General features: G+C 39.6%; 1 protein-coding gene across 2 annotated transcripts in view; it reads right to left on the bottom strand.

Moving 5' to 3' along the window:
- Positions 1–1388: 1388 nt before the first annotated feature.
- APCDD1 (APC down-regulated 1) overlaps positions 1389–17772 on the bottom strand; it is a 35799-nt gene continuing 19415 nt past the window's right edge. For both annotated transcript variants that reach the window (XM_039527861.1, XM_039527862.1), the window contains exons 4-5: positions 4590–4911; positions 1389–2909 (exon numbers count right to left, since the gene is read on the bottom strand). In XM_039527861.1, coding sequence (XP_039383795.1) covers positions 2458–2909; positions 4590–4911 — 774 coding nt within the window. In that variant the 3' untranslated portion in view covers positions 1389–2457. The remainder of the gene's footprint in view (positions 2910–4589; positions 4912–17772) is intronic.

Genomic DNA, 17772 nt, shown 5'->3' with positions numbered 1-17772 from the left:
CATAAATAGAGCTCATTTATGAAAATATTTTGTTTCTATTGAAACCACACACCCTTTGTACTGACACAGCTGTTCTGACTGGATGACTGTACAGTCCTCTGAGGCCAACAGTATCATTCCTTGTGTGCTTCCAGCATATATTTCAGTCCATTTTATCAAAAGAATCCAAAGAGTTTTAGTTTGAAACTTAAATAATGATACCTGTGTTCATCAGAGCTCTTTCTAACCTCAGCTGAGGTGATCTGAAGCAAAAATACTATTTACTAGATAATAAAATCGGTTTTTCTGCAGCTAAGTTATTAGATAAAGGGTTTCAGTCTAGCTTGGGTGTAATTTTCCAAGAGGCTTTTTATTCTTTACAGGTAGAAAGGAGACAAAACACAACCATTACAGATAAGATACTGAGGAATTCTTAGTTCTTCACTGAGTCTTTTATTTCAATCAGTATTTTAACAAGTGCTCAAAGTTCCCTGGCAGTTTAATCTGGAACACTAACTTGGGAAGAGAAATATTTTCTATAACTTTACAAAAATAAAATTATATATTTTTTTAAAATCCTGGGCTTTAAGCTAATACACTCCAACATTGGCAAGGATGACTTTACATCTCAAAATATGGACTCCTGTCATGTTCTGACCTATGACAGCAGGCACAATGTGTAAACTATAGTGAAACACAGAAGGAGTCTTACTTCTGATCACTTTTTTCCTTTGTTCCCTTTTGTGCTTTGAGAGAAGTTAGTTTTTAAAAATGATTTGCGCAACAGTTTCTGTCCCTTGCTGGTTATATTCTGGGTTTTTTATTTTGGGTGCAATAACTTATTCTGGGCCGGAATGTAACAATGTTGCTACAGAACTCCAGTGTCAAGTTGCACGGTTGCGGAAAAAAACCCTGCTTTTTCCTTTCACTTCTTAAAAACATTTGAACCTATATGATATAAATTACTCCATTCACAGGTCCTCCGTTGCTGAGTCTTACCACCTTAGGCTGACAGGCTATGGAGCCACGTCACACAAACTATAGATTGGAATATATTTGTATTGTGCCATAGGTGTACATGGTGCTATACAACTTAAATGAGTTTGATGAAATTAAAGGATCAATAACTTGTGCAATTCTCAGCTACCTCATTTGCATATGTGACCTAACTGCATACATCTTGTAGAGAATAGAGACTGCATATTTTACTCGTAATTTTGAAGATTTGTTCCGATCTCAGCTATGTAATACTGAAGACAAGCAAACATTGAGCCTCAAACTCAATGTGACCCTGTGTAGGGGCTTGTGTACTGAAAGGAAGGGTAGGAGTGCTCTGTATTTGTGAAACCCCATTCCCTCTGGTGAAATTTGCTCCATCTTTTCAAATTTTCTGCTGTTTCTCTGCTCTCTAAGTTGAAAGGAAGATGATGTGATTGGGCTCATGGATGATATGTTTGCTGCTTCAATCCTTTCTTTACTTCCTACCTACTGCCACTTTACAATTCTTAATCTACTTTAGCAGAGGGTTGGTTTTTTTTTTATGATTTGTGTTATGGCCCCAGCCCCTTCATTATTTTGTCCACCCCTAACAAAATGAAATTCAAGGCAGGAACATTGCATAGAGAGGGTATAAGGAGTAGTGAGTACAACAACATGGAGCAATCCACTAATACTTCTGCAACTTACATATACTGTGCATACCTGATGAAAAAATGTTTTCTCTATCTGATTTTAAAAGGGGGGGGGAGGTTATTGTAACTAGTTAGTAGATACAATGGGAGGCATGAAGCAATTGGATACCTAATATAACTGAATGAGAAAAATATTTACATCCCACTAAACCTCTGGTTGTTTTTACAAGTTAAACAATTATATGTAAAAATAGCTTAAATTACTTTGAATGTTCTTAGAGAATTTTTCCATTTACCTTCTGACGGGAGGATAGTTTGTATATATTTTTTTCTTTTGTGTAAAACCTGTAAGATTGTATTTAACTAGATCCTTGTGGGGTTTCTTTATATGTACATATCTACAGCAGAGTCCTAAAGAATATGACAAAAGCCATTATCACAGTATTAACACAATACTATACAGAGTGATTCCTGATAGCTAAATTCTGATGAGAAACTGAGTGCTAGGGGGGAAATGAACCACAACAGCAAAATGGCAGAGCCAACTGAAGCAGGATCTTTAGGTTTACCCTCGTAGTTAAAAAAGCCAAGTAAGTCTGCAGTCGTAAAGTGCAATTACGGTTGTGCAGTCATGTCAGGCCAGGGATCAGACTGGACGAAGTTCAAAGCGAAAACATCAAACGAGTGCCGTTCATGATTCAAGGAGGGGAAAAAAATAAGGAAAAGAACAACCGTTCTCAGGCATTCCAGTGCATCAAGAAAATAAATGTCCTTTTCTTTCTGAAAAGAAAAACCCTCAGTCATATGGAATCCTGGTTTTGTAGTCATGAAAAAAAGATTTTTCCTTTCAACTGAGAATGTTCCAATGTGACACAGTACAAATAAACAGCATCAGGGTAAGGACAAATACACTGGAGTCCTTTTCTGGTGCCCTGCTGCTATAGCGGCCTATTTTGTTCTCCTCTGGTGACTCTTCAGGTCTCGGTGCTGATGAAGCACACTGAACTAATGGCATCTGATAAGATGTGGCTCTCTTCTCTGGTCTGTCTGGACTTGACCCATCACTAGGCCTCTGGCCGTTATACAGTAAGTAGCTACCCCTGGCGTCCTGCTCCATTTTGAAGATTTCATACTCTGTGTGTGGTAGGCGGATCCCCAAAGCAACACAGCCATTGGTGTGAGTAACATCCTGTTGTACTCCAACTTGCCATGATCCCTCTGCTCCACACTCATTCCCATTAAAGACATTCAGTAGAGAGGCTGTAGCTATATCCATGGGGGTGACTTTCATGTGATTTACTGTAAAGGAAGAAGAGAAAGCTAAATATCTCTGAGGGACAAAGCAAAAGTGAAGGTGACAGTCTTATTATTAGCCCTGAATTCAGAGATATAACAAAGGGCTTGATATATCCTTGGCTGGTTGGTTTAGATATAAAGATAGAGGAAGGAGGATACAATAAAACTTTACTCAGATTTTAATTAATATTAGTTCCATGGGCAACATAAGAATTTTTAAGATAGTCCACAAAGCTAATGACCTAATAAATTCCAAATACAAATCTCAAAGCTCAGAAAATGTAAGTTTCACCTTCTCTCATAGACTTTCCATACCATCATATGAATTACATCTTTAGGTTTGAATTATCGAGAGAGACCCTATCCCATGTCTTAAAAAACAACTGCAGTTTATAATTTCAAACATAAGTCTTACAACTTTCTTCAATTCTAGCTATACTGACCAACTTTCAATGGAGTTTGTCACATGAGCGTTGATTTTCATCAGCTCAATTGCAACAGACCTGAAGAAAAGCTGGGGTCAGAATGGGGTTAGGGGAACTTTAATAGAATTTGCACTAGGGATGAATTTGGCCCAGTATGTTACATAAAAAGAGAACTGAGGTTTTTAATGGATTAGCATTGACAAACTTTACCAAAAATAAAACAAAACCCTTCACAACTCTCCAGAAATGTAAATTCTGCTGCAGGACATTAGCAACGTATATGTGATTCAAGATTTTTTTTTTTAAAGCAAGACTTCTCAGAATTTTCACCTTGAGATTTTATAACCGTGTATGTTTTTGGGTAGTCTCACGATCCATATTATTTCCCGGGCACAACACAAAAGAAAACTAATAGTTCATCCTCTTGCTTTTCTAGCGTTGGATTCTCATATGTTCAGCAGCAGGTTGAACAATGCGTTATAAATAAGCAGCATGGGTGAAATGCTGGCCTCACTGAAGTTTTCACCCCATGTAATTACTTCCAGGTAACCAACCATGTGAGCAGAGCCTCTGACAGACTGGAGCAAGCCTTACGCTCCTTTGGAAATTCTGTCCCTATCTGTTAGTTCCTTCAGTCAGGCTCTTTCCTAAATTGGAGATGTAGGAGAGTCTAAAAGGCGATAATGAGGCTTCTCAAATGTCATTTCAAGTTAGACCACATGGAGCTGTGAATCTTGCCAGATCTCAAGCTAAGCAAGACAGGTATAGTCAGAGCTTGGTGATGATTCCATAGGTGACACTGTCAATGCTGAACCAATTTCCCAGAGGGATGCCAAGGGGGGCGGGACTGTTTTTTGTTTTTAAGATGCTAAAGCTACTGACCTCTTGTGGTGAAAGATTCTACCGTGTTCTTTATAAGAGGAGAGTGCTTTCATCACATTCATCTGACCAGCTGGATAACTGAATTCTGCCCATATGCTCCTGTAGTTTCAATTAGATACTCTTCACTTAGTGACTGAAGCTGTTCTGTAGTTTTGCTGTGCATTTAAAAGTTACTACATTTTGCCTCAGAAGTTGCTGCATTTCAGCGTGTGTGAGAGAGATGTGACCCTCCTCTGTGTAGTTTGCATATCAGTTTGGGAAGTTCTTGACACTATACAAGTTTTGAATCATTATCATTGGCAACTTTCACCCAACTATGAACAACCTATCTCGTTACTCAGTAACGGAACAAAACTGCGCAATGTAGCGGTCGTACCTTTGAACACAAACTCTGTTCCTCCCATCACTTTGGAAGAGTGCACTCCCCTGCTGTAGCGCCCCTTGGCATAGATGGTAAAGGTGGGATGCTTACAGATGGGGTCAGAGTAGTGATAATAGTGACCTTCCCAGGTGTTGTTGTTATCGTGGAAGATGAAGTGCCTGGTGAGAAAGAGGACTTCAGGACGCACCTCACAGCGCTGGCTCACCCATTCTCCATGCAATCCAATAGTCAAATCGGCCTTTGGAGGTAAGATTGGAGGATGGTGCTCATCTGACCGGTAAATGATTCTACATGCTATACAGGTATGATCGTGATTCTGAAACAAAGTGGAGAAAAACCCTGTTAGACAATGAATTCTCCTCAATGAAGACTATGATGTGTGTGTCATGCTGAGGTGAAATCAACCTCGCATCTAAGGATTCAAATGTTTGCCTCATTTTACTGCAGATTCTGTACGTCAGAGTGATGTACCTGGAATATGGTGCACATAGTATATTGTGCAGCAGGGAGAGGGTTAAGATATTAATTTCTTCTCCTGGGTTTACTTTGAACAAATATTTTACTTCAGGTATTTATTGTTTCCTTCATTTGGAAGGAAAAAAACCTTTGAATCTATAATGCTGGCAGAATGCCTAACTCAGATAAGTAGGGGCCTTAAAAACCTGCTCTTAATTTCATTAAAAAGAACGCATTTGTTCAGCTCTGACTTTGTATTAATTACCTCTTTTTAATGATTAACTTTGGATGCTGTAGATACGTACATACATCCTCCTAACTTTAATTTGGCTAGCAGTCTGGAAAATTAATATCCTGCTATTTAAACTTTTGAAGATATATTAGACTTTAGTGTAAAATATCAACGCAAAAATATTTCATTTCCAGTGGTGTCTGCGTGAAGGGACTCTGTCAATTTTCCTCTCAATGACATGCATGCAACTCCACTCACGTAAATGGAGTTGCATAGGTGTTTGTAAACAAAGTTTGGCCCTAAACTTAAAAACAGAACATCAAATTTCTCCTGTGTGCTACTAATAAAACACCATCGATGATTGATTAAACTGAGAGAATGTATTTTTCACAATTGATTTACTTCTTGCTTTTCACTCATTTTGGACAATCAGTCTCTATGGATAGAAGTTCCATGCTTGAATAGTAAGAGTATAGCTGCAGAAATATACTACCAACCATGTGACCAGGATGTGATTGTGATGGTGAAACAGAAAACACAATAATAATGGGGGATTTCAACTATCCTCGTGTTGACTGGGTACATGTCGCTTCAGGATGGGATGTAGAGAGAAAATGTTTAGACTCCATTAATTACTGTTTCTTGGAGCAGGTAGTCCTGGAACACTCAAGGGGAGAAGCAATTCTTGATTTAGTCCTAAGCAAAGCACCGGATCTGGTCCAAGAGCTGAATATAGCTGAACCATTTGGTAAGAGCAATCATAATGTAATAAATGTAACATCCTTTTAGGGGGGAAAATACCAAAGAAACATACCACAGTAGCATTTAAGTACAAAAAGGGGAACTACACAAAAATGAGGACACTAGTTACATGAAATTAAAAGGTACAGTGACAAAAATGAAATGCCTGGAAACGATTTAAAACCACCACAATAGAAGCTCAAATGATATATATACCCTCAATACAAAACACTGTAAGAGGACCGAAAAACTGCTACCAGAGCTAAACAGCAGAATAAAAGAGGCAAAAAGGTACCCTTTAAAAATTGGAAATCAAAATTCTGTTCATCCACGCTGAAGCATCTGGCACTGGCCACTGTCAGAGGACAGGATACCCTAGATAGACCATTGGTCTGTCCCAATATGGTCATTCTTATGACCTACTATGCAGTGGTGGTGGTGTTGTGTTGGTCCCACACTATTAGAGAGACAAGGCGGGTGAGGTGATATCTTTTATCGGGCCACCTTCTACTGGTGAGAGAGAGAGGCTTGTGAGCTAACACAGAGCTCTTCTTCAGTCCAATAAAAGATATTACCTCACCCACCTTGTCTCCCTTATGGCCTAGTGCCGCTTTCTGGTTCTTGTATACTAGACAATGCTGTGGTATTTGGGTTGACGTGTTTACACTGAAACCATGTGTCTTCATTGTAATAAACAAAAATCAAGAAAACATTTCTAATGGATATTTTAACTCCTACATTCTGGGCCAAGACTATCTGACATGTTATTTTTATAATGCAAGCATCTAGTTCAGTATTGGCTATGTTTTAGTGCCATTGTAATCAGTGAGAGGTATACAATTGATTTCAATGGGAACACGCTTTGGCTTGTTTATCTGGTAGTTTCACAGTCTAAATGGGCCTGACGTTGCAAGGTGTGAAGCACCTCCATTGAGTCCAATTGGAGATGAGGGCACTCAGCAAGATTCAGCCCTGTATGGACATGTGGGTTGTGATTCTGAGCTGTAGCCCCACCAAGAGCAGCACAGAACTCAGCCCAGGATGTGAGGGGAGGGCTATGGTGACTTTAAGCTACTGGTGCCCTCCCAATCCTGGCCTGCTGCATGACTCCCAGTGTAATTTAGACAGCCTTGGGGGCCAGTGTAAGTTATGGCAGCTGCTCCAGCTGCCTAGCAGTTGCAGCTATCCCCAGAATCTCCATTGTGCTGTGACCCTATCACCTATGTGAGGGCATGTGAGGCAGGGCCTTGGGAAGGCACCCTTAAGGCTGCCTTCCTCAGTTCCAGTATTGGAGAATCCCCTCCCCACCCCTTAAGCCAGCTCCCATGGTTTGAGAGCTTTTCTTGCACTGCTCTGGCCCTTTTACTTGATATGAAGGGGGGCTACAGCTGGGTGGGGTTTAGCATTATAAATATGCTGTCAGAGGCCTTTCACAGAAAGTAAAATGAGTGTGTATGTGAGGGGAGGGGGAGTCTCAGTTCTCTTTCTGATGGATAAGTGTTGACACAATGACCAAACCATTACACATCAGGTGCATTTTGATTTGTTGGGGGTGCAGTAACTGAACTAACATGCAGAATGAACCTTTTCTTGATGTCAGAATTCAATTTCCAAGGCTCCCCCTCCTCTAACATTGTCAATGAAAACTATAAAGACTTATGTAGTTTCTAGCACTAATTGTTTGTAACTTCGCAAAGTTTTAGGGTTTGGGTTTTTTTTTTTTTTTTGGCAAGACGGCAGTTTAGTTTGCTTTCAAACTGCAGATTACTCAGCTGCAAGAGAAATGGTTTCTGCTTTGCTAAGCAAACTTTGAATCACAGTTTATTCAAGTATTAGGAAACATTCTTTTAGCTAACATGAATTATGTCTATAAATAATTAAATTATGCAGAATAACTAGAGTGCTGTTAGATAAAAGCAAAATTTTCTGCTCTAGCACCTGTTGTGTATTTGCTACATTGTTTGTTTACATATATCAGCTTTGGATCTGATGGTAATATTTCTATAAAGGGCTGCTGAAGTACAGAATGCTGTGGTTGGTACTTTACACTAGATTGAAAAAACTTCCAGTAGTTAGAAGGAAAGGTACAGAACACACAGGCTTGTGGCTTTCTCTCCTTTCATGGAATATGCCTATATAAATACAGAAAAATGCCACTGAGTAATTTCACTGACCCAGCGGAGCTAATAGAGATTTGCATGACTGTAACTGAGAACAGAACTTGGTCCTGGATATTTAGCTTACATGAACATTAAAAAAGCACCGATAATATAGGAGGATTGTGAAAGTGTAGCATTTTCTGAGGCTTGAGGGTTCCATCTGGAGTTTGTTGGTCCAATGGTTCGGTGGCTAGTCTATGACTCAGGAGACCCGAGGTCAATTCCTGGCTGTGCCAAAGGCTGCCTGTGTGACCTTGAGCCAAAACAAACAAACAAAAAAACCCAACCAGACTTCTCTGTTTCCCTATCTACAAAATGTGCATTCTCTGCCAAGCACTTATGTAGTGAGATTAAAGACTGTGCAGTGCTCAGATACTATGGTAATAGAGGCAATGGAAGGCCTAACTCAGATAGACTGGCTCACAAAGCCAATTCACTTCCAGTCTAAGTTAAAAGAAATTGAAGGGCAGGGAGCAGCTTTTCACCTCTCATTCAACAACCTTGCTAGCAGTTTCAGCAGAGGAGCTCAGGATTGAAGGGAGATGAAGACTGAACTGCAATCTTCCCCATTCATAGCTGAGGCATATCAGCAAGGGAGAATGGAGTAAACTGCAGTGCAGCTACCCGAGATGTGCAGTGAGTCTTTAAGTTGTCAGTCCAACACTGTTCACAAGCACTGATTCACTTTATATTCATTTATTTAAAAAAAAACATTAGCCGATGAGCAATTCTGAACCATAAATCTTCAGTAGAAAACTCTGATTTACTTGAAGAAGACAGAGGAGTTTCATAAATCCCAAGCAAGCCTGCAGATAAGACCTGGTACGTTTTTATTGTAGAACAGAGGAAGGAGGAAACAAAAGTTTCATCAGATTTTGTTTTAGGGTTTGTTCATGAGCAGGGCTATAATATAAAGTTTCTAACCTTTCTTTTTACTTATGCTGGCTGCTCCTTTGTGATCCAGACTATTCCTTCCAATTCCCTGTAAACCCCTTTCAGCTTCATTATAGCTTTGACTGAAAATTGTTTTAAGAGAGCTATGAACTTTTTAATAGCAAGTGTCTGCTTATACATTGCTCCAAAATCCCTGAAAACGTAGCTTTTGTCCAATTAATGGAAGAACGACATTTAGTTGTTGTTATAAAGTGAATGGATCTAATTAGGGAGTAATATTTATTTTTGAGGGTGGCTTTTTCTTTTTTCAATGTTGCTTTCATGCTTGAGACCTTTTCTTTTCTAGGCCAACTACTTTTGGCTCTAAATCCCACTGCTTAAGGCCTTGTAAAATCATTCCCTTTCCATAGGTCTTTGGCAAGGGCAATAGGATCTAGTTTCTAAACACTGACATTTAAAGAAAACCTTAAACAGAGGCAAAAAGCATTTGACTGCTGCTATTCTCCAAGCACAACTAAAATAATTTCTAATAAAAAACTCACTTGACCATAAAATAAGCTAAAATGCTTTAAAATGAACTGTGGATAAGATGGCTAGCTCCTGCTTTACAAAAGAGTAAGGTTCTGTGTGTGAACAAGTATTTTGAACAATGGGATCTATCTAGAAGAAACAGCCTCCACAGTAGCTACTGCCAAATGAACTTCTCAAGCTGTGGAGTTATAGGGGCTTTTTCCTCTTCTGCAGAGGGCTTTTCTTTTGCTAATAGCTGTATAATAGTGACTCTTCTGAGTCCGACTGTAAACTCAGTCAGGCAGGCCATGTAGACTAAGGCTGGTTCCCTAGCTGACAGCTCTTTCAGAGACAAAAGAGGATCCCAGTGATTTGAAGATCACCACAACCACTTTTCATTATTCTCTGCTGCTGCTTCCACTGAAAGGGTGATCAGGTCAGGGAGCCCTTGTCTTCACCTGGGGGAAGCCCCATTAAAACAGCAGTAGAATGGAGTTCTTTAGACTTTTTCAAGTACCCTTGTGATTGGGAATTCAGAAATACAATCCTTCCCAGTACACTTTATTTTTCTTACAAATCCTTTAGCTGCCAGGGGCTGCTTGTTCTCTGCGCTGGTCATGATGGTTACGCCAGTGCCAGGGTTATATACACTCCATCAGGCTATTTTCTGCACCCCGGAGTGATGTTAAAATGTGTCAAAAATAAAGCCTAATGTTATCTCCTCGGAGGGTATTTGCCTGCTCTGAACTGAACACCTTCATACTTCACTCCTACTTTGCAAAATTAAAAGCCCTTTAAGCCCTTTTCAGAAAAGCAGCATTACATTTCTTTAAAGGAGAGCGACAGCTGGAATTCAAGTGGAATCCAACAGCCCTGTCCTACTTTTTATATCAATGAGATTCACTGTGCAGATAATACACGTTATTACTGATGCTGTTTATTACAGTAGTGTCTAGCTAAGAACAATGACTTGATCCTGAGAACTTCATGTCAGACAATGGTGATGGGGGTGCCATAAAAATGTAGTTATTTTAGGTGATCAACCAGTGCGCTCTCTATCGTGTTGATCAAAATAAGCCTAATCATGAGCTAGCATAGGGGAGATGGAACTAAAACCATCAATTTTTTTTTAAAAAAAATAAACATTCCTTTTTCAAAACAAAGTTTTTTTGGGGAAATGGCTGCTTCTTTTGAAAAAAATTAAGTGAAAAACAACCATTTTCAGGGTTTGGTTTTTTTCACTGAAAAATTAAAACATTTCCATGAAAAATTCAGGAAATTTTTTTTTGTTCCTTTTGAATATTTTGACAGACTATATTTACCATTTCCTGACCTGCTTTACTCATGCTCTTAATAGGAGTTTACACCTTTCAGGAGGTGGCATATTAAGAGGACAGAAGTATGTGTGGTGAGGATAATGGTGTCATGTAGCTCTCAAAGTCCCATCCTGAATCTAGCACTTTATTACAGGAGAGTCTGACTCAGGAGCAAGTGTGTGCCTCCAGCTGTTTAGGGCTGACTTGAGCTAAGGAGAGGCAAGGCTGATGGTATGTTTACACTGCAATTAAAAACCCACAGCTGGCCTGTGCCAGCTGACTCAGGCTGGCAGGGCTCAGGCTAGGGGGCTGTTTAATTGTGGTGTGGATGTTTGGGCTCAGGCTGGAACCCAGGCTCTAGGACCCTGAGGCACCTGGCACAGGCCAGCCACAGGAGTCTAACTGCAGTGTAGACATACCCTGAGAATTCTGATGCAGGGGGACCTACAGCTACGAACACTAGTTTTCTGAGTAGCACTTCTTTAGAGCTTGTCAATCCCTTATAAATTTATACTACTTCTGTCAGGGTTCCCTCCCTACTCTGAACTCTAGGGTACAGATGTAGGGACCCGCCTGAAAGACCCCCTAAGCTTATGTCTACCAGCTTAGGTTAAAAACTTCCCCAAGGCACAAATTCTTCCTTGTCCTTGGACGGTATTGCTGCCGCCACCAAGTGAGTTAGACAAAGTTTCAGGAAAAGGACCACTTAGAGTTCCTGTTTCCCCCAAATATCCCCCCAAACTCCTCACCCCTGTTCCTGGGGAGGCTTGAGAGCACACAAGGTGAGCACAGACCAGCCCCTTGGTTTTTAGTGCCCTGAAAACCAATCAGGTTCTTAAAAGCAGAACTTTATTATAATGAAAAAGTAAAAGAAGCACCTCTGTAAAATCAGGATGGAGGGTAATTTTACAGGGTAATCAGATTCAAAACTGAGGATTCCCCTCTAGGCAAAACTCTAAAGTTACAAAAAAAACCACCACCAAACCAGAGATTAGCTAGGGAAAATTCACAAGCTGAAACAAAAGATAATCTAACGCAGGGGTCGGCAACCTTTCAGCAGCGGTGTGCCGAGTCTTCATGTACACACTCTAATTTAAGGCTTCGAGTGCCTGTAATACATTTGAATGTTTTTTAGACGGTCTCTCTATAAGTCTATAATATATAACCAAACTACTGTTATATGTAAAGTAAACAAGGTTTTCAAAATGTTTCAGAAGCTTTATTTAAAATTAAATTAAAATTCAGATCTTATTAGTTTAGTGTGATCCTTGCCCTTGCTTTTCCTTGCTGAGTTTTCCAATGTCTGGTGGCACCTATTTAGATACTTTAAGCTGCACCCAGGCTTCTGAGTTATAAGCTGATAACCAGCTGGTAGAAGGTCAGCGGCTGGAACCCCAGATCTGCAGCTGAGGTGAGTGGAGCTGGCGGCTGGTAGGGCTGAGCAGGGCCAGAGGCCTGGACCCTGTCTGGCAGGGGGCCTGCGCTGGAACTCCAACTGAAAGCAAGGTAAGTGGGGCTGCAGGGACCCCGGCTGGCAAGGAGCCAGCAGCCAGAACCCCAGAGCAGCGGTGGGCTGAGCTGCTCAGCCCCACCCCGCGTGCCATGAAAAATCGACTCGTGTGCCACCTTTGGCACGCATGCTGTAGGTTACCGACCCCTGATCTAGCACATTTCCTTGCTATTACTTACAATTTGTAGTCTTAGATGCTTAGTTCAGGTATGGCTTTAGGGGATGCATTTTCCCTGCCCTGGTTCCTTGCTGTCCCGGAGAGAACACACACAGAGAGCACAAAACAAAAAGCATCTTCTCCCCTTATCGGTCAGGTGTCAACCAGGTTATTTGAGCTTCTTAACCCTTTACAAGTAAAGGAGGGATTTTAAGTAAAAGCAGGAACCTAGTGCAAAGACAGTCCATTTCCATTAACTTGAAAAGGGGTTTGGAAAGTCATTCCTCCCTTTGCACATGCTAAAGCGGCATGCAACTCCCCTGCTCTCTCTGGAGCCACCGAACGGTGAACATGTCCTTTTTAAAATGAGAAGGCCAGTATGATATCCACAAGCATATCCTGTACCTCAAAAAACCAAACCAGAACAAAAAACCACACAAATATCCGCTTGTCCTGCTTGCCTGCCTTTGAACTCTTCCTTATCCTACTCTCTCCTTTCCAGTGACACCAATGAAAAATAAAAACCAACCCAGAAACTCTTGGCAGAGCGATTGCTTCTTTCTGTAATGCCTGACTTGGGGCCCCAATGCTTTTAACTTTCACTTTTTATTTAAGCTCAGCTCACTAGGGATATACTTAATGCTTCTGGTTTAAGTTCCCCCTACTCTACCATTGTGGTTTGAGCCAGCTTACCGGCTCTCCTCCTATGCTGCTGTCACCACTATCTTGCTCAATTAGAATAACTCACATACTTCATGCACTGTGAAGTCACTTACTTTAGATTTTTTATAAAAATCTTGGGCTTCATAAAATTATATAGAAACAAATGATTCCCAACGTGTCCTGCTCCTACTGCCTTCCACTCCCTTATCTACTCCAGCACCTTTAATGCAAAAGGTTGCTTCAAAAGGGCCAGATCTTTTGCAGATGTAAATTATCACTCCATTAGTCAATGGAGCAACACTGATTCACAGCAGATGAGGCTGTGACCCAAGAAGCAGGTCTGTCTCTCAGAAAACTCAATAACAGGCAGTTTAATTAGAAATGTCAGAGTTGTGAATTAAGTAACTGAAATCAGCTGGATGAAAATATTGCCATTGGGGGGGGGGAAGGGAGGGAGAGGCAAGAGAAAAATAAAATATACTCTTACCAATAATCCAGCAAAAATCCACAAAGCTAGTCTGCCGAGGCAGAGCTGGTTAACAGCAGAAAAGGGCATGTCAGGTTACAATTATTACTATAAACACTTCTAAGCAACTCATCAACTGAGAATCTAGGTGGTAGATCTAGCAACTAAAAAAGTCCCAAGATGGAAACAAAAATAACCTAAAAAAATCCTTTGCAGCCATTAAATTCAGAGGGAGGCTAAAAATGTCTTAAAATAAATGCTAAAAGCTGGACTTCATCTCACGTTGCTATAGCTCAGGCCACATAAAGGACACTTTCAAGGCTATGCCATGTTGTTATAGCTATGTCAGTCCCAGGATATTTTAGTGAGACAAGGTGGGTGAGGTAATACCTTTTATTAGACCAACTTCTGTGGGTGAGAGAAAGCTTACCTCACCCACCTTGTCACTTTCATGGATACTCAGTACAATTTCTCACTCCACTCCTCCACCCTCAAAGATAATTCCAGACCAAGACAACCCTTTAATTAATTCCACCACAAAAGTGGTAACTTGGAGGGTTGCCATGACCTTATATATGTGGCCAACATAGAAGGCTGATTGCTGGTCATTGAGAAGTACGATTGATGCAGTTGTAACTCAGGCTGCCAAATGGGATGAACTTACTCATAAGGATAACAGAAGATTTAAAACTTTCAATTGAAAGTCTTGAAACAAATGGAAAATGTTTTAGTGTTTGGAAAAAAAATCTGTAGTCCTGCTGCAACATTGCCAGGTTTTGGGGGGGAATTCAGAGCAGGCAGAAGGGTGGGAAGCAGTGAAATTTGTCCACATATGAATACCACAAATTTTAGGGCATTGTATGTGTCAAATGCTCCCAGGAGCGGAAAGGCAGGGAAGGAAGCTGAAGGTGCTATAATTGCACCATTGTCTGATATAAATGATTTCAACTGAATTTCACAACCCCACATAAAATCAAAATAAAGTATGAAAGTTTTAAATTGTTGTTCTTCCTGAATTTAAATCCCACCATCTACAACAAAAGATGAAATGAGACCCAAACAGCTTTTTCCCCAGAGGAACATGCCTGCATCTGTCATCTATCCAGCTACATTGATGCTAATTTAGTGACAAATCATACATTTTCAGAAGCAACAAACCATATATATTTTGGGAAGTAGAAGCAACAAACAAGGTCCCGGAAAAAGTGATGCAAGTGATTGATTGAACTTGAAGACTCTGCGCATGAACAACTGCAAGAATAAATCTGCCTTAAAATGTTAGTTATGCTTTTACAATTGTAAAACAGAACTAATAATTAAATCCACAAAGACAAAATAAAGCACATATTTAAAATCTTCAAGGTTTATACAAGAGCAAAAGTCATATTTCACCTTAGGCATTCTTTAACATTGGCTTTTCTAAGAAGAGTAAGTACAGCATGTTACTTAAAAGTTCTTCTTACTTTTAAAAGTAGCACATCCTTTGCTACATTATACCCAGTAGATCTGTAATAGGAAAACAAGCCTCAGCTAAATGATTGGTTAATTTATTTCTAAAGATAATACCATACATCCTATTATTCATAATTGTCTTGAAATCATTGGGTTCTTAAAAAAAAAGTTCTCTTCTGCTTTCTCATTTCCCCCACCCTATTTCTTTAAGCAACTGTCTTATGCAAAGACAAAGATGTGAAACCCCTCCATTTCCCACCGCATCTAGAATAGACTTTTGCTTGTTTTAGTAGCAGTATTTATGGTTTGGCCAATCAAAAAAATACTGTCCTCAGACAATTATATTTCTTGGCTGAGGTAATATTTACACATATCACCTTCTATCTGAGGTATTTAACACACTTTATAGAAGTTTATTAATTTATCCTTGAAATTATCCTGGGTACTAGGCAAATAAGTAGTAGTTTCATTTTACAGATGAGGAAACTCAGAGATTAAAGACCAAATTTTCAAATGTGTCCACTAATTTTGGATACCTCTGGTTTTGGATGCTCAATTAAAACCTGATTTTCCAGATCTCTGAGTACCCAGAACTCCACCCACAGTCAGTGGTACTTGCAAGTGCCAAGCACTTCTGAAAATCAGCACCCCCACACCCCGCCAAAAAAAATTGCAAGAGAGAAGAAAGACACTTAGTATGTGGTTTTGAATGAGAATGTTTCTCATTAAAACTGAATGTCTCAAATATTTGAGCACACACAAAAAAGTGGTAAATAAGGGTATTCAAACATTTTTCAGTTCTGATGACATTACAAACAATTCCATCCTAACATGCTAATAGCTACCAGGATGTCTGTAGAATAACCTGTTAACGTAATCCTCACTCTGATCTTTGTAGCCTGACAGAATAAAGAGAGAGAGGCACCTCGAGTTCAATGTATTCAGTAAACAATATTTTAAGTGCTAATTATATGTGCAAGCTGGGTGCCAGTACAATTTCCATGCATATTACCTCCATTTTTAGTACATATGCCTCTTTTCTAAATAGAGCTCTTATTCTTTCACTAAGAGCAGGTTGAGCTCCACACCCGTTCTTGATTTCTCAGACCATTAGGAGCCTTATATCTCACATCACCTCTGCAAACCATGTAATTTCTATGGCTAATGAGAGAGAATCCCTGAAGTCACTCTTGACCTTAGATTTCCGTATGACACAGCACAACATATTGCTACCATTACATCAGTAAGGTCGCTCCAACCTTGTCTCTCTCAGTTCTCAGTTATTATTTAAAAGGCTGAATTTGCAAGGTGCAAGGCACCTTTCTGACTTGAAAATACAATGACTTCAACAAAAGCTGAAGATTCTCAGCAACTTTCAGAATCAGATCTGAATTGATTATCTTCAGTTCTGTCAGCATATTGACTCATCATTGATAAGTTCAACTCAGAAACTTGTATGTACAATATTTTAAAGGAAGAATTTGTGTAGGATATGCTCTTAGATAAGAGCATTTGTAAGGCCTTAAGAGATTACAAATTAAAACCATTTTTAAAGCCCCCCAATTTCATATGTACACTTGAGTTAAGATATGGGCATTTGTGAATTTACTTAGATTAGTAGCTTGGCTTAAAGCTGTCTGGTTTTTGGACAGCCCCTTTGATTTACCATCCTGTGGCTAAATCACTGCAGGAATTTGGAAAAGGCCCAACTCTATTTGTTTAAAGTCTGATCATGCGGCTTTAGCATTTCTAACTGATCCAGGAGCCATTTGCTTTTAATTACCATTTGCTTCAACTGCACAAGTAATGAATGTGGTGGCTATGTAAATTTATGAGCTGGGTGGAGCTATCATCTTTATGGAGGCCTAATTATAATTTTAATTCATACAGTGAATCTTCTTAAAAACTAATTTTAGCCAAGTCTTTATATATTTGAAAGAAAGAAAGAAAGAAATGAAGCCATACATGAAAGATTCCACACAACACACCTGATTCAGTTCAATGGCTATTTCCTCATCTCCCTAGTGTTGCTGCATGACTGTAGAAAGCTTAAAACAACAAGTTGATTTAATGTTTCTATTTATTTAAGGTGTCCAGTTTCCAGAGGAGTCTGTGACTAGTGGTTTTAAACTCAATTTAGCATTTAAACTCATTTTCAGCTGGGTCCCTGTGGACCAGCAATTAGAAAGGAAAGGAGTTCAAAGAAGAAGGGTTATAACCTTTCAGTGGTATGTTTGTGTGGTCTTTAAAAAAAAAAAAACAAAAACAAAAAACCCCCCAAAAACAAAAACCAGCATCTTCTGTTACCATTCTTCCTACATTCAAAAAAAACACTGCAGCCCAGAGCCAGGTTAACAGCCTGCTGGTACAGAAGACTTCATGGGTAGATACACATCAAAACCCAGCAGCCTTTTATGGTGGCTAATGCTAATATACACTTTTCCCTTACTAACTATCATAATGAAAGTCTTGTCTCAATGCCCAAATTTCCCATTAAAAAAAGTCACAAGAATCTTAACAAGATACACAAAACTAAGTATCTACAGAATCTGTTTTTGCATATTCAGGAGCTGTATAGGTCCTATTAATTGTTTTGTTTCAGTTACACTTACTGGTTCCAA

The sequence above is a fragment of the Mauremys reevesii genome, linkage group 2 (assembly GCF_016161935.1).
Source record: "Mauremys reevesii isolate NIE-2019 linkage group 2, ASM1616193v1, whole genome shotgun sequence".
NCBI classification, from domain to species: Eukaryota; Metazoa; Chordata; order Testudines; family Geoemydidae; genus Mauremys; species Mauremys reevesii.
The sequence above is the reverse complement of the archived record's forward strand: the minus strand, read 5'-3'. Positions and strand labels throughout refer to the sequence as shown.